This window comes from Phycodurus eques, chromosome 7 (assembly GCF_024500275.1).
Source record: "Phycodurus eques isolate BA_2022a chromosome 7, UOR_Pequ_1.1, whole genome shotgun sequence".
NCBI classification, from domain to species: Eukaryota; Metazoa; Chordata; class Actinopteri; order Syngnathiformes; family Syngnathidae; genus Phycodurus; species Phycodurus eques.
In genome coordinates, this window is record NC_084531.1 from 20,364,296 (window position 1) to 20,388,045 (window position 23,750).

Here is a 23,750-nt window from a genome sequence, read left to right on the forward strand (position 1 = left end):
ACTAATGTGTGGTTAGCTCTTATCTTTTCACAGGGAGAGGAATTGACCATGAGGTAATTCTTTCACACATCCTTTGGGATTTTTGGGAGGAACTACAGGGGTTCACCTAACTCTTATAAACAATGAACAATTGCAAATGGCTTACTTAGTCCCCAATAAACCTAGTGTAGCAACAACTCTTGTGACGAGGCGGTTATGGTGAAAAAAGGAAGGAAATTATGTTTTCAGGATGAAGGGCTGCATATTATCAGTAATATTGTGAAAGTGTGAATATTTATTTTCATTTATATTACTTAAAGAGTGCACCCCTAAATTTTCTGCTGGCACCCTAGACAGTTTAAGCACAACAAGCTTTTTTCTTTTTTTTTTTTAACTGAAGGCAGTGTAGTTTTACTTTGATTTATTACACAGTGCTTAACTGAACTTTATACTTATATGACAGCTAATAAAAAATTAAATCTTATTAAAAACTTTGTCTGGGCAGTTGTTAATAAAAGTTTATAATGGTGACACCATCACTTTTTCATCCCAATTCTGGACCAGTTTGTATTCCAAAAGAGAAGCAAGCACACGTCTGGTGTTGTCACAGTGAAGGGCATGGGTCAATAGTCAGTGCTTCACTCGGGCTCAAAACAGCCATCATTGGTACAGTCAGTGGAAAACTCGATAGCAATTAATGTAGCATTACAATCCTGTCCTGACACAGTGATTAGTGATTCCCCGTTTAGCAGCAAGAAAGGAGGAGTCCGGCTCAGCCACGATGGATCATGGGGGGGCTTAACTACATTTTCAATGCACAAGCAGGTTCGCTTCACCGAGCTCAGTGGACTTTAGTGGCTTCTACTTTTTGTTGCTCCTTAATAAGTCAGTCAGGATAATGTACCACACATGCAGCATGATCGTGGTGGAATAAATATGGTAGATGCAGGATAATTTCCACGGTTCTGCTTGGTGGAACTTCAAGGTGTCTGACAGATGTTTGAACCTCAGTGGCAATCACAGTTTAAATGTTGCGTGCCCCAAAGATCCCAGCGTGTTAGCCCCAAAGATCCCAGTATCACTGGCATATGCGCTCTGCTCACCCAATAATGGGAATTGATGACATTTAATTGCTGCTGAAGCTATTGTGGATTACAGTCCTTGATCTGATTCATCTATGTGGACGCCAGATACGTTTTCTGTGTTGGTGTCAAGTACTTACACTATTCAGAAAAGCTTTCTTAGTCAATATTTGTGAGTAAATGTTTGCAAAAAACACATAAATTAAAAAAGTTAAACTTTAATGGATTCAAATATAAATTTTTTGTTATTTTTTGCATTATTAAAGCCATCTTTGAGGTACATCCAGTGCGTCTTTTATAATCCATGATAATACAGAAATATATTCTGTGTAGAAACACGTGTGTGTGTGTGTGTGTGTGTGTGATTCAGATAATTTATTCATTTTTGCAATACGCCTCTGAGTAGAATATTTTTTTCCGTCTTCTTTTGGGGGGATTTATTTGGATTATAGTCTTGGTCTCTTGATCAAGAGTTGTTAGATGATAAAATGCTTTAAATAAATATTTTCTGTGCCTTTTAACCTGAGAAACAAGTGCCGTTGTGATGAGCAGGTGACATTCAAGCGCAGTGGATATTGGTCTCTATTTAAGTGGACTCTAAGCAAAACCACAAATTACGTTTTTGCAAATGTGTGTGTGTTTTTATGAAAGTAATGGAGCTCAAATAGTTTCACATACCCTACTTCATTTAAAATACATTTCTGTCAACATTTTCATCACACTTGAAGAAATCGTTCATAAGAAATTAATGATTACGTACATTAACGTTGAATGGCTGTGCTGTTAAATAATTCATAACTCATTAAGATGCACATACTGTAACACATTCCACCTTCCCTCTTTCCATATGTATATGTAAAATTATTTGTGATGTATGCGATTGGCTGGCGACCAGTTCAGGGTGTACCCCGCCTCTCACCCGAAGATAGCTGGGATAGACTCCAGCACGCCCGCGACCCTTGCGAGGATAAAGCGGTACAGACAATGGATGGATGGATGGATTTGCGATGTAGCATTTTTACCAAAAATTGATCCCACTAGAAATACACATTGGTACACCATCATAAAGAGCGTTAAGGCTGATTTTATTGACACTGTCAGAGAGGTATTGGTTTATTCATATGAATTAATTAATATTAATTAATTTAACAAAATGTTTGCTATTGTGGTTCGAGTTAACTTTATTTTATTTCCAATTAATGTTGTTTTTTTCTACAAATTACCTGACTTATAAGTTCCCTAGTCAGTTTTTTTTCAGGGGAATATGAGAAAACATTAGCCTCCAGTATACGCAAATATTCTACACAATAAATTAAGTGCATTGATTACTCATGGAAGTAATGCTTCTTGGATTAGTGTTAAAAATAATACTAACTAGAGAAGGCATTGATTGGGAAGTAAATGAATGTGATATTCAAAATAAATCACTGATCGTGTTGTAGTTTACTTACCTGACTGCCGTGCAGGCAACATGGTAGGGCTGCAGCGATCGAATATTTTTAGAATCGCTGATTCTACCGATTATCACGGCAATTAATCGGTAATTCGAGTAATCGGATTAAAAACATGATTTTGCGTTCTTAAACAACAAAATGTGCATGTGTGGTCTGAACCTCTGAATACCTGAGTATTAGCGTTGTCCAGTTGGGGTCAGCGGCCTCGCGTTCCACACTACAACATCTGTGACTTTGAATGTGTGTGGCTTTAAAAGGTGGGGCCTGGCCTGGTGAGTGACGTGGGGGGTAAACAAATGAGCGTGTAGAGTTGGCTGTTGTGAGCGCAGAATAGCTAGCGGCTGCCTGTTACTGGATAACCAGTCTTACTATGTGTTTACGTGATTATTTTGTTACCGCTTGTTCAATAAAGTAACTGAACGTGCACCGGCGGCTGTATCTATTCTTGAACACTTGTGGGGGCATTACCAAATGTTCTAACTAGCGGTGGTAGGCTATATTAAATTAGCTCCTCTTGATACCGACATTTCTCTTTTCCTTTTCCCCTCCAGATGCTTCCAAGACGGACATCCCGGAAGACTTCGACATCGACATGGAAAACCCAGAGACTGAGAAAGCGGCCGTAGCTATCCAGTCGCAGTTCAGGAAGTTCCAGAAGAAGAAGCGGGATGAGAAGTCTTAGTTGGCGGCCACTGTGACGACACAGTGACCTTTGCATGAGTTATAGCTGTTTGAACTCCGCTGGTTGTAATGGGGTTTAGGGGACGGCGAAAGAATGCAATAGCCTGTGGAACATATGTCTGTGAAAGCTCATGACACATCCTATTATGACAGTCAGAATTATTATTAATCAGCTGCTGTATTTAAAAGAAAATATGAGAACCTGTTTTTTTCTTGTAGTATTCGTCTCATACATCATGGAGTGGTATTTGTCATGGGATATGTTTTTGTTCTAGTCTCTGCCTCTCGTAGTTCCCTAATAAATCAGTATTGTGTTAGTCGATGGAACAAAAAGTGTGTTAGAGTGACGACTGTTTTAAGCAAAATTAGTCTGCATCCCATTCAAGCAGATGATTTCACTCTACCCGCATGTACACCGAATGAATAAAGACTGTTTATGGAACATGTGTGTGTATACTGAACTGAACTAGAAAAGCATTACTGTGCAGGTTTGATTCCCAGCCAGTGCCTCAATACCCAACCGCTGCCGGTGGGGAAACACTGTTCTGAACGCATTGTTTCAAACGCAAGTATGGAATTTTATTTCATAAATTTCCAGGTCTGGAAAAGTATGGAAACTACTGTATATAAAAATATTCATGTTTCCAAGACTGCTCTATTTTCTAAAACAAAAAAAATATTAATATCTAAAAAAAAAAAAAAGAAAGAAAAAATTGAGATCGATCCATATATATATATATTTTTAAAGGTGCTTGGAATCGCAGATAATATGTTTTTGTGAGAGCACTGAGTATCATGGTTTTGGTGCATGCTAATTTCTAATTGGCTCAGAAAATACCATCAGTGCACATTATTCGTGTAATGTTCAAATTCCATTGGTCCAAATGAATGCGCAGCAACCTTACAGTAAGATTATACGAGCAAACATAACAACCTTACACATTCAGATTTTCTGAATCGTAAACATAAAGTACTCTGGACAGAAATGAGTGAATTTAAACCAATAATGAATGATTTCATTATTTAGTTGATTTGATGATTACAACACCTTTGGTGACTGTGATGCTGCTGAGAATTGAGGGAAAAATGAAAAGACAAGCAGCAGCACAGAGCGTTAACTACGTGAGATTGAAATTAACTCACACATGAGAAGGATTAAATCAATGTGAAAAACAACAACAAAATAGGTGATAAAAACACTTCCTGGCATAAAAACTGCCAAATATGAACTGAACCCTTCACCGGTGTTCTGAATGATACTTTGCAACAATTTTATGCTGTCGTCCAGTCAACAAAGACCGACAGAGAGTACAAAGTTGCCAGCCTGAGCTCTTGCATGAACTGTCGCATAGAAATAATTTACACAATATATGTGGAACAGGGGTTAGGGTTTCAAATTTGGGTTTAAAGAGAGTTTTAGGGTTTTAAAACAGGGTAAGTGTTTCAAATCAGGGTTAGGTTTTCAAATTAGGATTCAAAGAGTTTTAGGGTTTTAAAAGAGGGTTAAGGTTTCAAATTAGGATTTCAAAACAGGGATAGAGTTTCAAATTAGGGTTTCAAGACACAGTTAGGGTTTCAAATTAGGGTAAAACCGAGTTAGGGTTTCAAAGTAGGGTTTCACGACAGGGTTAGGGTTTCAAATTAGGATTTAAAAACGGGTAGGTTTTCAAATTAGGATTTAAAGAGTTTCAGGGTTTTAAAACAGGATTAGGGTTTCAAATTAGGATTTCAAAACGGATAGGGTTTCAAATTAGGGTTTCAAAACAGGGTTAGGGTTTCAAATTAGGGTTTCATGACAGGGTTAGGGTTTCAAAGTAGGGTTTCACCACAGAGTTAGGGTCTCAAATTATGGTCACAAGACAGGGTTAAGGTTTGAACGTAGGGCTTCAAGACAGGACTAAGGTTCAAAAATTAGGATTTCAAAACAGGGTTAGGTTTTCAGATTACGATTTAAAGGGTTTTAAGGTGGCGGAATGTTGGGCGACTGGTTAGAGCGTCTGCCTCACAGTTCTGAGGACCGGGGTTCAAATCCTGGCGTCGCCTGTGTGGAGTTTGCATGTTCTCCGTGTGCCTGCGTGGATTTTCTCCGGGTACTCTGGTTTCCTCCCACATCCACATGGTAGGTTGATTGAAGACTCTAAATTGCCCATAGGTGTGAATGTGAGTGGGAATGGTTGCTTGTTTATATGTGTGCCCTGCGATTGGCTGGCAACCAGTTCAGGGTGTACCCCGCCTCCTGCCCGATGATAGCTGGGATAGGCTCCAGCACGCCGGCGACCCTAGTGAGGAGAAGCGGCTCAGAAAATGGATGGATGGAAGAATCGAAAGGAAAAATATCTATTTACTGAAATGTCACAAATTATTGTTCTTCTTCTTATTATTTTTTTTACTGATAATTCTTGGAAATTAGGGACTGGAAAAAGAAAAAAAAATACGGGAAATTTTGCAGACACTGGCTTTCTATTTAGTGCTTTTGTAAACCTGCTGTATCCTATTAGATAATGTTTTAGTCACACTGACTGCTGTGAAAAAAGGCCAAAATCATAGCTAATTCTTTTGCACAGTGCTGTATCTAGCCACAAGAGTGGTTGAAATCCAGAGTGTTCCATGAGAGTCTGCTATATAGTAAGTCATGCCTCAGGTCCCATAAAATCGTTGTTTCATGTGTCATGACAGGAATTATCCCCAAACATATTACACAATACATCAGCTCTACAAGGTCATATGCCTCAGAGAAATCTGGAGGGTCACCCAGAGTTTAAACTGTTAAAGAAGCTGTCGAGCTTTGCAAAGAATTTAGGATCATGCCGCCACGGAGAGCTCGTGGAGAAGTGATCCAACGGTGGGCTTAGCGTGCGAGCCTGCAAAGATTAAACAGCTGAAGTATATATATGCAGGTGGTTTAAATAGAACGATAAAAAAAAAAAATGCTTCTCTTCTTAAAATGTAGCTCTTCTTATGGACGTCCAGTTTAGACATTCAGACGTGCAGCGGAAGGGACAAAGAGTAATGCAGTCACGACAGAAACTCGGAGGACATTTTCAAATAGAATTTCTGGAAAGCCATCTGAAAGCCTGCATCATTTCTTATGGGCACCCTGCAATATTCTCATCCAAGGGAGTATTTATCATAATGCATACTTAACATTAACCTTCGGACGACTGCCATTACCTTACTGTATATAATGACTGACACAAAGTTTCCGGAAAAGCTCACGAAGCATCTAATGTACTTCTTCTGGTGTTTTTGAGCTGCCTCCACAGAAGAGAAGATGGAAAGTGTGATGATGACCAATGAAGAATAAATTGCACATTTTGCAATGTAGTAGCAAATTCGACTGGAAGGTGCACATCTTTCGTCACAGTAGGCAATGGTCCTAATTAACTGGCTGAAACACTCTCTTACATTCATCCTTAATAAAACCGACAGGGATTTAATTAAGACCATTGTGAGAATAATTATATGTTGATATATGCAATACACTGAGGAGGAGACTGCAATATTCATAGCGTACTTTCTGTTCCACTTATCGAGACCATATCGGACGCTGGTGACGGCGGACGGGGCAATTTCCTTTTCTCCTCGCCTTTAAGCGAATGCAACATTTAATGTGGATGTGCCATAGATGCAGAGCTTATCAAATGACTGTTGCCTGATAAGAGGGCAGAGATTAAGGTGACTTTTATGGAAATTTGATTTTGTTAATGTCTTGATGCTGCATGAATCAATTTCACACCATGTGGTTAGTATTAATATTTATTCATCCGTGTAGGTTTTTAAAAAATATGTCATTTTCCTGATTGTGTCATACTTAGACAAAAAGCATAGAAGTGTACAGTGTGTAGTCTTGCATGCGCTCATCTTACATCACATCATTGACATTGACTTGCTTTCAGTCATTACATTCACATGAGTCATTAGTGGCTTGTTACATGCTACAACAGTTTGGTGAAATTAAACTAATAAAAAGAATATGTGGTGTGAAATCTTTCTCCGCCTGTTTGTGTGTGCATGAAGGAAGGAATTAGTGAAGAAGTTCACTTCATCGTCCTCGTGCTGTGAAAACTCAAAATGGATTTGCTTTTTTTGTGCAGACGTTATCTGTCTCTCATTGTTTTGCCTCAAAAAGTCGATTTATTTGATGTTTGCATAACAGAATTGTCATTCTGATATAAGTCCCCGACCGTGATGAGTCTTGGAACTTCTCAGTGCAGACAAAAACAAAAATAACTCCCAAAGACTGATATATTCATCACATTTGCATTCTTGAATTAGGATAAGCACACACACAAACACACGCACACACGCACACACGCACACACGCGCACACACACACACACACACACACACAGGTTCACACCCTAAACTGACTTCGACAATAATTCTGTGGGAAGATTATGTAATGACTTTCTTAATTATGCTTCATATAAAGCCCAGTAACTCGCAAAAAGCTCTATTTTGAAAATTGGGTAGGACAATTTAACATTTAACATGAGCTCTGTTTGGGTCTGTAAGATTAGATAATGGTTTGGGTTGAAATAATTGGAAAAAATGGAAGAAAACATGGAGTTACTGGGAAGAGTTTCTACAAGCGTATGGAGTATTTGAATTATTATCCTGTTTCAAACGCTCCACCATTATTCCAGTCCCCAAGAAACCTCCAATCTCGGGTCTGAATGACTACAGGCCTGTCGCTTTGACATCTGTGGTCATGAAGTCCTTTGAACGTCTCGTGCTGGACCACCTCAAGAGTGTCACAGGTCCCCTGCTGGACCCCCTGCAGTTTGCCTACCACGCAAACAGGTCTGCGGATGATGCAGTCAACATGGGACTGCACTTCATCCTAGAACACCTCGACAGTGCAGGGACCTACGCGAGGATCCTGTTCGTGGACTTCAGCTCAGCGTTCAACACCATCATCCCTGAACTCCTTTCATCCAAGCTTCTCCAGCTCAGCGTCTCACCTGCCATCTGCCAGTGGATTTACAGCTTTCTGACGGGCAGGACACAGCAGGTCAGGCTGGCGGAGGCCACTTCATCCACACGCAGCATCAACACTGGGGCGCCCAAAGGTTGTGTCCTCTCTCCGGTGCTCTTCTCTCTCTACACGAACGACTGCACCTCAGCGAACCCGACTGTCAAACTCCTGAAGTTTGCAGATGACACCACTGTCATCGGCCTCATCAAGGACGGTGACGAGTCTGCATATCGACAGGAAGCGGAACGGCTGGAGCTGTGGTGCGGCCGACACAACCAGGAGCTGAACACGCTCAAGACTGTAGAGATGATCGTGGATTTCAGGAGGCATCCTTCGCCACAGCTGCCCCTCACGTTGTCCAGCTGCTTTGTGTCAACCGTCGAGATCTTCAAGTTCCTGGGAATTACAATCTCTCAGGACCTGAAGTGGGCGACCAACATCAACTCCGTCCTCAAAAAGGCCCAGCAGAGGATGTAATTCCTGCGGCTTCTGAGAAAGCACGGCCTGCCAACGGAGCTGCTGAGACAGTTCTACACAGCGGTCATAGAATCAGTCCTGTGTTCTTCCATCACAGTCTGGTTTGGTGCTGCTACAAAAAAGGACAAACTCCGACTGCAACGGACAATCAAAACTGCTGAAAGGATTGTCGGTACCCCCCTACCCACCATTGAGGACTTGCACGCTGCCAGACCTAAGACAAGGGCGTGCAAAATCCTCTCGGACCCTCCGCACCCCGGTCACCAGCTCTTCCAGCTCCTTCCCTCAGGTAGGCGCTACCGATCAATGCAAACTAGAACTAGTAGACATTCCAACAGCTTCTTCCCTCTTGCAATCAACTTCTTAAACACCTAAGCTATAATTCCATTACAACAAGCTGGCAATTTTTTGACTTGAGTTCGTTGTTACATTTCTGTGGGGCCAATTATGTATTACTCGTGCACTCACTGTGGTTGTCTCGCCATGCTGCACTATTTGCATATACTGGCCACTCATGCCAGAGTAGCATCTGCTCCATTTGCACACTGATTGAGGAGTATCTGTAACATTTGCACAACCAACATTGTCCCTGATGATCGCACTACTCGTCACTTTAAACCGCATACACTCCTTGAAGTCTCAGCGCCCTTTGCACAATGGTCATTGGACTATTGCAATATTAGTCATTCGAACTGCTCTAAGTGCTAGAGGACTCTGCATCTTTTTGCACAATTGTTTTTTGTCAATGTCTTTATGTCTCCAAAGTGTTCTGTAAATTGACTGTCTGTTGTACTAGAGCGGCTCCAACTACCTGAGACAAATTCCTTGTGTGTTTTGGACATACTTGGCAAATAAAGATGATTCTGATTCTGATTGGCAGTTGTAATCCTTCAAAAGGTCATAATTGTTTCTAAGAATGTTTTTTTTTCAAAAGTAATTGTTTCCACACTTGCCAATGCCAAAATGCATTTACCGATGTGTCCCAAATGAAATTTCATGATTTGCAAAATGTTTTCTGTAGATGCTAGATGTAATTTCTGAGGTAAGTGTCCATACAATTGCATGTCTGACAGGAGTGTAAAGGAGGTTTAATGAGTAGCTACACTCATTTATTCACATTACTATTATGGGGTAAAAATCTTAAATCATCAATAACTTTTTGAAAATAGGACTTACACATAACAGCAAGCCAGCATTAAATAAATGCTAAATTAGAAAATAAATGTTTCTACAAGTGTATTTACCGTTATGAACGGAATTATATGAAAACGGCCCATTTATTATTGCACACGGAAGTAAAAGCAAAGGCGGTGGCGAGATGACTCGAATCATTGAGGTGGTGCACCCATTAAGTGCCACACTGAGGCGACGTGCAGTAATAAGCTCGCAAATGGCTTTTGGCATTTCCACGCATGTGGATCCTTTCGACAAAGGTAATGTTCAGAGGCAGCTGACCCTTAAGGGGTAATGCAGGGGTAACTGCTGCTGCGGTGGCTCCACTGCACACTAATGTATAGAGGAAAGGGGAAAAGCCCGCAGGACAGCCAGATGATGCAGAAGGAGAGGAAAATGAAGAATGTTCAAATGAAATAGAAATGGCATTATTAAATATCCTTTTTAGAACTAGAATGATTAAAAATGTTTAAAATGACTATAGTCTTGAGATTTACTACCATCATTTAAATGTATTGCAGATCAAGTATACACCCGATCGGAATAGATTCGCTCACATGTAAACAGTTGACCAGAGATCTTCAATCGGAATGACAAAAAAAAAGTCTCCATGTAAACCCGGCTACTGTGTGTTTGGTCCGCTGAAGACGAGCCCTTCACCTGTCACTGACGTTCACTGTAATCAACTACTGGCTGAATAACGTGTGTCACTGAGGTTATGCTTAATAAACAGTTAACGTCCCCGTGTGTATGAATTGGGGACTAGCACACACATCAACACGGAGCGAAGCTCTGATGTTTTAAATGAAATAGCCGCGGTAGAGCGAGCTGTTTAGTTCCTTAACTCATTAGCTTGCAGACCAGTCGTGAGCTCGTGAACTAGCTCGTTAGCTCGCTGCACAAGGCTGTAGAGTATTGGACGGAGCTAACAACGGCAAGAGTGTACCAGTCTGCCGGTGTTCCATGAGCCCAATACCGGCTAGTGACACAGCCGTCCAACTCGCTCACTGTGTGAGCCGCGCGCCGGCTTACCACAACAATGACAATTTATCGAGTCCCTTTTATTTATTGACCGATAATACGATATAGTCATTATCGTGACAGGCCTAATTACAACTCAAATAAAAATGTATTTCATCCTGCACTGCAATTGGAAAAATACATAACTACTTCAGAGGCGAATTTACATGGCCACACTAAAAATAAAAAAAAATAAAACAAATTATGAGGAAAACGCGTAAGGTTAAGGTTACGTCCTGCATACCAATCTAGTCTGACATAGATGGCTCCTTTTACACTTCTTTTAAACCAGAAGTCCTCCCTATCCAGAATTTGGACATTATTGTCCTCAAAGGAATCTACCTTTTTCTTGAGACACAAATGAACCACTGATTCTGGACCCAAAAATCCCGCCCGCCGATGCTTCGCCATGTGCCTGTGCAGCGGCTCCTTGGTCTTGCCAACGCTCTGCGTGATCAAGATTGTTGAGTTTGCTTCTTGGGATTTTGTGCTTGGGGCGAACCAGCTTTTATCTGAGGGTGCTGGTGGGTTTGAAACGCATTGGTATATCATGTTTGGAGAAAATCCTTCTGCGTTTCTTTGACAAAACAGCCATGTAAGGGACCACCACATTCCACCTCCTGTTTCTTTCTTCAGGCATGGGTGTAGTGGGTCTTCTTCTCTTGGAGGATTTGACAAAGGTCCAGTTTGGATACCCACAGTTTGTAAGAGCCTTCCTGATGTGAGTCTGCTCCTTCCGTCTTTTGTTGTCGGTGGTGGGGAATTTCCCTGCTCTGTGTTCAAGGGTTCTGATAACCACTTAACCCATGTGTTGACAACATAGCGTACCTAAACCAGCGGCTGGATTTAGTTCGTCTGAAGGAGTCCAGTGCTTTTCTTTCCACTTCCATGTATATGTTGGCCACAATGGGGGTGCCTGGTGAGCCCATGGCACAGACATGTTTTTTCTTGGAGAAACATTAGTTGTATTGGAAGTACGTGGCAAAGTTGAAGTAGATCGCATACCTGGCCTGGAGTGATGCGTGTTCTGTCCTGTTGGCTGCAGTGTTGTTGTAGTCGTCCACAGACTGACTAACTGATTGATGGCGGCAGTGGTGTGAACAGCGAGGTGTCGTCAAACGTTACCATGATTTCATCTGTGGCAAGTCTTCGGTTCTGGAAATTGTCATATGGGCTGTGGGGTATCGCCGACCAGTGGGGTAAGATTGGTGGCTAGATATTTGCCAAAGTTGTAGGTGGGGGAGTGGATGCTGCTGATGATTGGTCTGAGAGGCACTCCTTCCTTGTGAATTTTAGGAAGTCCATAAATGCAAAGTGTCGCTTCTCCTGGATACAGGCGGTAGTAAATGCTGTGGTCGATTCCTTCCTCAGTTTTGAGCTTCTGAAGACATTGAATGATCTTCTTGTATCCTCGAGTAGGATCCCTCTTAAGGATTTCATAGGTTTTCGTTGTCCAGGAGGGCAGTCAGCTTTTCTTTGTAGTGCGTGGTGTTGAGGATTGTCCTGACACCTCTCCCTCAAAGGTCGCCTCATTGGTTTGCCACAAGACGAGTGTACGACTAATTGGTATGGAGGATGGTGGCAGGCAACAAGAACAAAAGCCTATTGTTGGCCACCCCAGGGAACACACCCACCGAGGCATAAATACAAGGACGCCACACCGACATTTTTTAATTGAGGAAGCCTTTTGGATTAAAGGTCTTGAACAAACGAGAACAGCCCAGTTGCCTTGATTCAACATTTGTGGATTATTTTATGTCCTGTTGCAGCAGATTCTTTGTCCAATCACTGTTCTGCAACATGCATGCTGATCCCTCGCCTGTTCCTGGCTGGGTGCCTAGTTTTTAGACCCTTGCAGTGCTCACATGACTGTATATACACGTTTTGTATTCATAGGGTAAGAACGTTCAATGTAGTTTACGGAATAATGCAGGCATAAGAAAGTAAAGAGTGAGGGTGACTTTCTAAAAGGTATTTGCGAAGATATTCCAAAGGCAAGATTTTTCTGAAGGAACTGCTCACTCCTTTATAGTCATTGCTCTGCTCTCAATCATCCTCTGAGAGTATTCTCTTGTCATTCATCATGAGAAAGGACACCATGCTGGACTCAAAATGTCAAGACTGACAGATAAACAGAGCAAGGAAGAGAAGACAAGGTGGTCTCACACATATGTGATGAGTGGAGGGCAGCGTGTGCACTTAGGGGCAAAGTCCTTCCGTTTCATGTTCTCCAAACGTACGTCCCATGTTGCTTCTGACAACTCAGGCACCTCATCACAAAGCCCAGTTGGGAGTTCGCTTCTCTCTTCCTAACATACAGTTTGTCTCTACGGAGCATAAAGGAACCATTGGGGAAAATTCCAGATCAAGAGAATTAGTATCTTTGCACAGGACAATTCCAGTAAGTGACCTGGAGGGATGACTGTGGGAAATGACTGTAAAGGAATAACAATTTAAGGGATAAAAAGGCAAAAAGACATACTACTAATACTTATACTACCGGCAGTAATAAAACTATAAATACTGTACATTATATGCATTATCATCCCCATCGAGATCAATTAAAAGGGAATTTTAGTAATATGTTGCAGAATCAAACTTTCCTCATCATGAAACCTGTACAGGTAATGTTGCAAGTAACATTTAAACATATGTAACTGTCATACAAGTATAGTAAATAATGAGTTAAGCACTGTATATTAACTAAAGACAACTACCTACTCTCCGTACTTACGTACATGTTCTTATGTCATAAATGTATATTTTGTCATAGTGGCTGTTTGTTGTTGTACTAGAGTGGCTTCAACTTACAGAACAGCTCGGTGATGGTTTTTTAAGCTCCCAAAAAACGAGGAAATAAAAAAGCGATCGATTGACTTTTGCAAGACACACGCAGAAGGCGAGCTGAACATCAACGCTACCACCCGACTCTGTAGTGCGGATAGTTTTGTCATCTTTTCACCAGAGACAACATGGCTTCGTGGGTAACTTGGTACTAGTGAATGGGGCAGTGCTGACCGTCGAACTACCTGGCCTTCCTCCTACCATCCTGCTGTCGTCAGATGCCGTGTTCGGCTGTGACAATATGTCATCAACAACGAGGGAAAGTTGACTTGTGTGCTTACTTTTATGATTATAGTCTACAATAACCATTCAGTTTTGAAGTTGAGCCTCCTAACGTGATTTTACATTGTACAAGTTATCACCCCCCTCATTATGTTTGATTCCTTTTGGCGCATCCATTCGAAACGCCCACAACGTCTGAGAGCTGAGAGGTGCCTCTTATTATTAAAGTTTTGAAACCTGATTTTGTATACTTTGCAATTTTTTTTTTTTTTTTTTAATTCATTTAAATTTGGCGGGCTTGTTAACATTAGTCTTCTCTGTGGTGTGTTAAATTTACATGTGATTTTTTTTGGGCCTGCTTAGTGCTACTTTAAGAGGGTATAGCATCAATAATTATATATAACAATGCTCCATGAATAGGTATTGTTGGATTGTTCTATTTGTACTCATGAAGCTATGTTCCTTTCTTTAACAATTAAGTTCCATTTCCAAAACATCCAAGGCCAGAGGGGTGCCCACATCTTAGAATGACTCCCTTTTCTTCTTTATTGCACCCAAGATAGATTACTGAAGAATGATGTTCTTAGGATGACTCCCTTTTCTGAAAACATCCAAGGTCAGAGGTACCTTCTGCTAAACATATAACAAAACCTTCTATGTGAATAAGAGGAGTTAGCTAAAATAAACGAGGCGTGTCATTCAGTGAACCTGCACTCTGGTGGGCAGTTCATTGAATGCACCCTGAGACTCAGCACGTTGGTGTCTTCCTTTTTTCTTCTCTTTTTGGACAAAGAAAACGAACACGCAAGGACGATTGAAGGTTCCATAATCTATTGAACATTGACATTAGATTACGTCCTGAACAGATGGTGACCCTGCGTCGTGATTTGTCTGATAGGAGAGGTTAATTTTGGTCATCAACTACTTGGCCTGGACTCACAAACAGAGCACTCACAAACTAAGGTAAGCAGAGACCTTTTTAACAAAATTCTGCACATTGACAGTTACCAAATTATTTGTGAGTCCGAGACAAGTAATTTTTTCTAAATCATAAGTTTTGTGTGACTCGCGAGATAGAGAAATCCTACAACAAAGGTTGTGGAAGGTTAGCCTCCAATCACGACAGATTGGAGAAGGTTATCCCCCAGTGACGACTGGGGAAGGTTATCCTCTGATGACGGTCAGGGAAGATTTACCAATATTAAAAGGTAAATATTAGAAGTGAAGGATCCCTCTGGTTAGAGACCAGGGAAGGTCTTGCAGGACAAGACAAATACAGTGTTATTTATGTGTAGGAAATTCTTTCAGGCATTTTGAATACACGCCGAAAGAACTGTTAGGAGAATTCCGAAGTGAATTAAAAAGATGTATTAAGTGTGGGGAAACCCCAAGGATAAAGGCGCCACTTGTGGTAGAAGCTTCCTTTCTCACACTTGAAATATCTGTCACTGAGACATTCACTTTTCTACGAATTCTCCCCATATTTATATGATGGAAGGAAATTTTGCGGCACGGTAGACGACGTTAGGGCGTCTGTCTCACAGTTCTGAGGACCAGGGTTCAATCCCCGGCCCCGCCTTTGTGGTGTTTGCATGTTCTCCCCGTGCCTGCGTGGGTTTTCTCCGGGCACTCCGGTTTCCTCCCACATCCCAAAAGCATGCATTAATTGGAGACTCTAAATTGCCCGTATGCATGACTATGAGTGCGAACGGTTGTTTGTTTCTATGTGCCCTGCGATTGGCTGGCAACCAGTTCAGGGTGTACCCCGCCTCCTGCCCGATGATAGCTGGGATAGGCTCCAGAGCGCCCGCGACCCTAGTGAGGAGAAGCAGCTCAAAAAATGGATGGAAGGACATTTTGACAAATATTGTCAATTGGTAGAAAACCCCGAATTGGTATTGGGAGATTCAGGTCACGAAGGGGGAAAAGGTGGCAATTCACAAAGTTACTGTTACACTATACGAGACTAAGGTATGTAGGGGAGGAGAAACAGAAAAAGGCAAGAGAGAAAATAAGTAAGTGATTAGATTAAAAAAAAAGGAAGAAGGACAAATCAGAAAGACTGAGCCTTTGCTTCCTGAGTTACACCGTCTAAAAGACAGACGTCTTTAAAAAAAAAACTGAAAAAAAAAACGTCCGTCTTTAAGAAATCCGCAGTGAACTCTAAAATCGCTGAAAAAGAACAAGCTCTGTGTACAGTGATGAATGTATTTGCATTGGTGGGGATGATTGAACCAAAAGAGGATGCCATGATTATGGCATGACAAAAGGAAAAAAGAGAAAGAAAGGAGGATGAAATTGAAAAAAAAAAAAAATAAATAAAAACCAGGCACTATCTGTCATGGCACCTCAGCTACTGTCGCAGGACCCGACGTGGGCCACTTTGCTACTACAGCAGCAGACTAGAGGGGGAGTCAGAGGAGGTTTCAGGGGTCACTCCCGCGGCGCAAACTCCATAAGATGCTTCGCAGGTGGAAAAACTGGACACGTTGCACGCGTCTGTCGAGGCCCTGCTGAAAAGCACAGAGTAACTACAGTTGTTACGCCTATGGACAAGAGGGACGCACTGCCAACTGTTGTCCCAACTTGCTGCCCAGAGGACGTGGTGAAACAACAGGACGAGGCAGGGGAAATGTGCCAAAGAGACATTTTTCAGAAATGTAATGCTGCCATTGTCTGTCCAGTACACGGACTTGACATTGTGTTTCCAGATGGAACCAAAGGAGACCTGCGTACACATGTGCTGGCATGTGTCCAACAAAAAACTGCGACTCCTGTTGCTGACATCTATTTGGGACTGCTCGACACGTGTCAAATAAATAACAGCGTGCTGCAGGCATTTGCGGAGTGAAAGCCGTGGGTTGTGTCCTTGCGGCCATTCCTGCCACCCCGACCCTCCACATTGTACCTTGTTCTATGATAGAGAACACGATTTGATTTATCAACAAGAATTTTTGAAAAACTATCAGACACTCATGGTATTTTATCAACTGATAGAATAGTGGTGGGAGGAGAGTGTGTTGCGGCAGTGGTTGACCTGACATCGGATTTATTGCCTTGGTTCAAAATGCCATTTTCTGCGCCTCACATTTCATTGGCACTTAAACGAGAAGGATTAAGAAATCTGTCAGCGAAACTCAATTGGACACATGATGAGAAAGAATTCTTCATACAAATTAAACAAAAATTAAGTCAAGCCATTGCTTTGGTACTTCCTAACTATAAACTACCGTTTCATTTGGACATCTCTAACAAAACTTATACTGCCGCTGCAGTATTGTACCAACTAGTATGTGCAAAGCAATGAGTGTACACATACTAGTACCATCTAGTATGTGCAAAGCAATGAGTGGCTTTAAATAGCCAGCGAGCAAGCTAATATATTGTAGGTAACAATATCAGTCTTTTATCAGGTGTCTGATTTGACTTTATGACACAACACTGTGTATCAAAATGCTAACTTTTGATTTAAGAGCTGGACCACTGAGTCACAGACATCTCCTTGTCAGTCGACATTTCACAATCACCGACTCACTCAGCATTATCGCTTAACATTAACATGTCCTATTAATTTGTCACTCCGGCGCCTCTGATTCTGGTGAAACTTGAGACACTTTTATGTCATATAAATGTAAAATCTTACGCTTGGATGAGCAGCTCACCGGGGCATGCCTCAGCCGGGGCATGCCACAGCCCTTCCCCTCTCTCATGTGCACTCGCTTTTCAAACGCTTGTAACTTTTGTAGTATATTTTAATAGTAACACAATCAAAGTTCTTTTGCACAGGACAAATGGTTGGAGACCTGTACCTGTATTCACACCAACTATCTTTTCTTTGTACTTCTACATCAAAGGACATCCTTTAACCAGTTATATGTATATTGGGGTGTCCTGCTCATCCCTGACAGAAACCTGTCTGGGGTTTACAACCGGGGTCTTCAAAGAGGACTGTTTTTCATTATCGCAGCAAAGGGCCCCAGGGAGGGGGGGAGATTGACCAGACAAAGTGGTACCAGCAGGCGAGGGCGATTCAAAATATGGTCATGAGGAGCACCATCCTTCCGGGTGCACCCAGGGAGGAGATAATTCCACGCCCAGAGCATTAAACCTTGATAAACTGAGATCCAGGGGTTTTTGGGGGCTTTTTCGTTGTTCTGGCAATGTAAGCAGCTGTTATGACACTAAGGCTTGTTCAATAAATCGAATTAGCCCAAACGGCAAGTGTCTCGAAGTCTTCATTCATCCCATGCCCGACGGACGTCGGAGTTCTCCCGGGTGACCTCCGGCTAAAAAAATCCACCACACTTTCTTCGTAAATAATGTCACAATATGTTTTTTTTTTTTCAGCACGGTTACAATTACATTTTATTGATGAAAGGCCCCAGACAAAAAAATACAAAGGGGCACCTTGGGCATCAGGGGAAAAAAGGGCAGGTGCACCTGGGGGGCACCTAAACCCCCCCTCTGCACTTCCCTGCTTTAGTTGGTATTCGTCAACTTACTATAAGTGCGTGCATGGAGTGATTTTATATCTGCATTATTTTCTTCTATACAGTGTTGATCATCGTGACAGTGTATACCTGATCTTGCGGTCCCCTCGTGTGCGCTCTGGCATGAATTATTCACAGTGTTCTAGGAGGTGTGTGCCTGCAAATGACAAAAGCACACACTGGTACAGGCTGCATGGGTCACCCTCGATGAGGTCTCAATTCACCTTGTCACACAGACTTTTGCTGTACAAGCTTCCCTTCACTCGCCACCTGCTGAAAAGTCTAAAAACTCTGCTCAGCGAGTCATTTAAAAAAAAAATACATGTGACGTCATAGCGCCATCTGTTGACCAAAGCAAAGAGATAAGCAGGAGTCTTGAAAAATTATGTTTTTTTTGTTCATGCAAGTTATTGTATAGCTTTATTTAAGGTGATTCATGTGGAATAAGATCCTCAAATTTGCATACAAGATTAATAATCTCCAATTGATATTAGACGCACATGAAGGAAAATTCAAATATACTTTTTTCGTGGGTTTCACATTCCAAAAACATGTTGGTTTTTTTTTATTGAAGACTCTAAATTGTTCATAGCTGTGAATGTGAGTGTCAATGGCTGTTTGTCTCTACAGTGTCGTAAAAAAATATTGACTCCCTTCTCAAATGCATAGTTTCCCCACTTTAATGTTTAAGATCATCAAACAAATGTAAATATCATAAGAAATATAACCCACGAACTTAAGATGCTGCTTTTTTTGGGGTGATTTGATGAAAAAGAATTTGAGGAAAAAAAAACTTTTCAGTTACTTGGCCCTGTGTGAAAAAGTAATGGCCCACTAAACCTAATAACTGGTTGGGCGATCCTCAGCAGCAACAACTGAAAACAAGCGTTTTCTGTAACTGGCAATGAGTCTTTCACATCTCTGTGGCAATTTTTTTTTCACATCTGTGGATTTTAATTTACATTTTTTTTTTTGGGGCCCACTCTTCGTTGCAGAATTGTTTTAATTAAGCAAAAATTGAGGGTATTCAAGCATGAACAGCCTTTTTAAAGTCATTCCGCTGCATTTTAATCGGATACAAGTCTGGACTTTGACTAGGCCACTCCAAAACCTTAATTTTGTTTTTTTGAAGCCATTCAGAAGTTGACTTGCTGGTGTGTTTTGGAAGGTTATCCTGCTGCAGAACCCAACTGTGCTTCAGCTTGAGGTCACAAACTGATGGCTGAACATTCTCCTTCAGGATTTTGTTAAAGAGCAGAAGTCATGGTTCCAACAATCACAGCAAGTTGTCCAGGTCCTGAAGGAGAAAAGCAGCCCAAGACTATCACACTACCACCACCATGTTCTTTTTCTGAAAATCTGTGGTACATTTCCGCCAGATCTAACGAGACACAAGGCTTCCAAAAAGCTAAATCTTCATCTCATCAGTCCATATAATATTCCCACAAAAGTCTTGGAAATCATTCAGATATTTTTGTTTTTTGTTTTTTTTCCCCCAAAAGGTAAGACCAGCCCTTGTGTTCTTTTTGGTCAGCAGTGGTTGTGGACTTGGAACTCTGCTATGGTTGCCATTTTTACCCAGTCTCTTATTGTTGTGTCATGAACACAGACCTTAAATGAGGCAGGAGAGGCCAGCAATTCTTTAGAAGTTGTCCTGAGTTCCTTCGTGGCCCCCTGGATGAGTAATTGCTGTTCTCTTGGGGGTCATCTTTTTTAGATATTTTGTCTGACTTTTGCTGGGACTGATTCTATTTAACTGATTTCTTTATTGAACAGTTCTGGAGGTAATCAGGTTTGGGTGTGATCAGTGAAAATTGAGCCAAAATTGTGATTAGCTACAATTAATTCATGATTTAAGGGGGGGGCTTTTTCACACAGGGCCAGGTAACTTTGAATATTCTTTTTTCCGTAATAAATAAAATCACCATTTAAAAAACGCATTTTTCAGTTCACTTGGGTTATAATTATTTGCTGACCTTAAACATTAAAGTGGGGAAACTATGCAAAAATATAAGAATTTGAGAAGGGGGCCAATAGTTTTCCACGGCACTGTATGTACCCTGCGACTGGCTAGCAACCAGTCTGTGATAAAGGCTCCATTCCATCCATGACCCTACGGAGGACAAGCGCTATAGAAAATGGATGGATGGTTTGCCATATTGGTGAACGTTGAGAGTGAAATCAAGTTAACAATAAGATAAATTTTCCCTACACCAAAATATATTTTGTATGCTTCCAGTATTATTGTTTTATTTAACTATGAACTACTTCTTTCATTTGTTATTTATTTTTGTTCATCCATGTCTTCATTCCAGTTGTGATTTCAAGACAACTAAAATTAGACTGCTTTTATCATGACATACTATTATTAAAACATACAGTAGTTTATACAATATTTATAAATTTGACTTTATACTGCCTATATAGTTGTTCAGTTGTGTTATTTGCTGTACTATGAACTCAAATAGAGTACAAAATTAGAATCTGAGAATAACTTGGCCAGGATACAAAAAAAAACAAAAAACTTCAGGGGTTGCTCATTAGGTATGTCTTTCATAAAAGGAGTGAGAGGAAAGGATGTCCAAACTGATGAATTTGACCTAAAAATAGACTTGAAAATTTCATGTAAAAATGTCTAAAATATCAAATCTGAAAAATGTGAGGCCGAAAAGAATAATCCGTAATGTTGGGCTCAAGCCAAAGGACTCCAAAACAGATGTGTGCAAACATGACTAAGGACTTTATTAACCAAATCATTTTCCCCGTAATATCCACAAATAAAAGTGATCTCTTTATATATATTCACATTGTATATATTTTTTTCATAGTGACAAAAAAAAGAGAAAAAAAAGAAGACCTTTCTTGTGATTTCCTGCCATGCAGTTGCCAGGAAAGGTGGATAAACATTACGATTGATCGACGTTGGCGTCACTCTTCTCTATTGGCTCTTCAGAGGGCAAAAAAACCTCCTTGGTCGGCCAATCATCAAACTTGGTTTGACAATGAAAATAAATTATCAAAGCATTGTTCTCCTTCAGAGTGCTTTGCGAACTTCCTCCATTACACTTCTTTTTTTATTTTATATATATATATATATATATATATATATTTATAATAATAATAATAATAATAATAGTAATCATAATAATGACTATAATTATCGTTGATATAAATTCAATGGCTTTTTTTTTCTCTCTCAATTATTAAATAAATCATTTTGGCAATCCTCTTGTGTCGTCACTTTAGAATAAAAGAATAGTCGAGTAGAAAATAAAAGCTGTGAGATCCCACAGAGGTGCGAGGGAATGAAAAGTGTCAACGCAACACAGAAGAGCGATAGAGGAAAGAAATGAAAGAAAAAGAGACAGAGTCAAAGAAAGAAAGAAGATGAGAAAGAAAAGCATCACCATCAGACGCATGTCAGAAAACAGCTCTATATACAACAAAGTGTATTGTGGAAAACCATCCTTTGTGTGCGCGTCATCCAAGAGTGTGTCTGCAGAGTCATCCCAGTGTTATACCAGAGTGTAAGACTTGGCATAGGGGTTGTTGCTTTGTTTCAGGTGTCCTCTGGAGTCCAGCAGGGACTCCTGAGAGGTGCTGAGCTTAGCAGCCTGTGCTTGGGTCAGGTCTCCAGTTGGGGGGACTTCTGCTCGGACCTCACCCCGAGCCTCTCCCCGTTCCCGGACATCCCTGTGCGGGAGGGTGGACGCCGTTCCCGGCTGCCACTGCTGCACCTCCCTGGGCGAGGGCACTTCCATTGGGGTGGGCTCCATTGGAGGGGGCCTCTTGAGGGTACGGCTCCTCTGGGGCTCCAGGCAGGTCTGGCCCATGGCTCCTCCTCCTGCGCCTCCTCTTGTTTCTCCCGCAGACCCAGCTGCACCTCCGCTCACTCCGGGACCAACTCCTCCGCCTGTGCCGCTGCTGCTCGCCCCCCCCCCTCGGGGCACACCGCGGTTCAAAAGGAAGTCCATGCGGAGGTAAGGCGGCAAGTGCACCAGCTCACCTCCTGAGTGGCAAAAAAAATATTATACATTTGTTTTAAATGGCAAGAGAACACAGTTGAAGACGACTGAATCAAGCAATCAAATGTCAGACGAAGGTGTTCGACTATTTGGTATCGTTTGGCATTGCAGGAAGTCTACATTATAGCTCAGGCGTGTCAAACTCATTTTTAGTCACGGGCCACATTCTAGCTAGGGTTCTCCTCAGAGGGCTGTTATGACTGTGAAATCATGTTTAATCGCCTCATCATAGTATTACATATACACAGCAACTTGATGGATAACTACTTATAAAATCAGAAGTCAAGATAAGGGTAGGAATTGTTCAAGTTATTGTAAAAAGGGGTTTGGTGACAAAACAAAAAAAATGCTAGTTATTATTTCTTACATATGACAATTTGAAATTTTGGTACAGATTTTAGCAAGGGCGGCACGGTGGCCGACTGGTTAGAGCGTCAGCCTCACAGTTCTGAGGTGCGGGATTCAATCCCCGTCCCCCCCTGTGTGGAGTTTCCATGTTCTCCCCGTGCCTGCGTGGGTTTTCTCCGGGCACTCCGGTTTCCTCCCACATCCCAAAAACATGCATTAATTGGAGACCCTAAATTGCCCGTAGGTGTGACTGTGAGTGCAAATGGTTGTTTGTTTGTATGTGCCCTGCGATTGGCTGGCAACCAGTTCAGGGTGTACCCCGCCTCCTGCCCGATGACAGCTGGAATAGGCTCCAGCACGCCCGCGACCCTAGTGAGGAGAAGCGGCTCAGAAAATGGATGGTTGGATTTTAGCAAGAATCACAGAGTTGTCACACATGATTTGCTTTCGTGGGCCACTCAAATGATGTAGCTGGCTGGATCTGGCCCGGTGCCTTGGGTTTGACACCTGTGCTATGCCTATTCCGGCTTGATATATAATGTGCCAGTGATTACTGTACAATGTCATATTGTTGAATGTTCATATTAAGCATGGTCCGAGAACTTCCCCACGGTCATCTGTTTCAGCCATGGCACAAAGAACATGGCATCAAGAACACCCCATGTACTATTTAAACTTCTGCACTGCAAGCAGTTCTGCGAGACTTTCGAGGTTGTTAAGTTTGTCTCACAAAAAGTGCCTAGCTGGTTGTTTAGGAAGGTTAAGAAACTATTCAAAGACCACTCCACCTCTGGAACGTGGCCAATCAGTGATGGGAGACGTGACTAGAAACTTGTTTCAGTTAGAGGCGAGCTACAATATCACAAAACAGGCAGATGTACAATATAACTAAGCCAACATTACTACCCACTGACACAATACAGAAGCTACTTCAGCCTAGACATATTTACTGTGCGTTTATGATATTTGAAACAGAG

The 23,750-nt window shown here is 41.6% G+C and overlaps 2 protein-coding genes across 5 annotated transcripts in view; one reads left to right on the top strand and one right to left on the bottom strand.

Moving 5' to 3' along the window:
• pcp4b (Purkinje cell protein 4b) overlaps positions 1-3,638 on the top strand; it is a 37,264-nt gene extending 33,626 nt beyond the window's left edge. The window contains exon 3 of the mRNA XM_061682019.1: positions 3,067-3,638. Coding sequence (XP_061538003.1) covers positions 3,067-3,197 — 131 coding nt within the window. The 3' untranslated portion in view covers positions 3,198-3,638. The remainder of the gene's footprint in view (positions 1-3,066) is intronic.
• A 17,430-nt stretch (positions 3,639-21,068) lies between these two features.
• dscamb (Down syndrome cell adhesion molecule b) overlaps positions 21,069-23,750 on the bottom strand; it is a 127,037-nt gene continuing 124,355 nt past the window's right edge. For all 4 annotated transcript variants that reach the window (XM_061682193.1, XM_061682191.1, XM_061682192.1 and 1 more), the window contains exon 33: positions 21,069-22,409. In XM_061682193.1, coding sequence (XP_061538177.1) covers positions 21,916-22,409 — 494 coding nt within the window. In that variant the 3' untranslated portion in view covers positions 21,069-21,915. The remainder of the gene's footprint in view (positions 22,410-23,750) is intronic.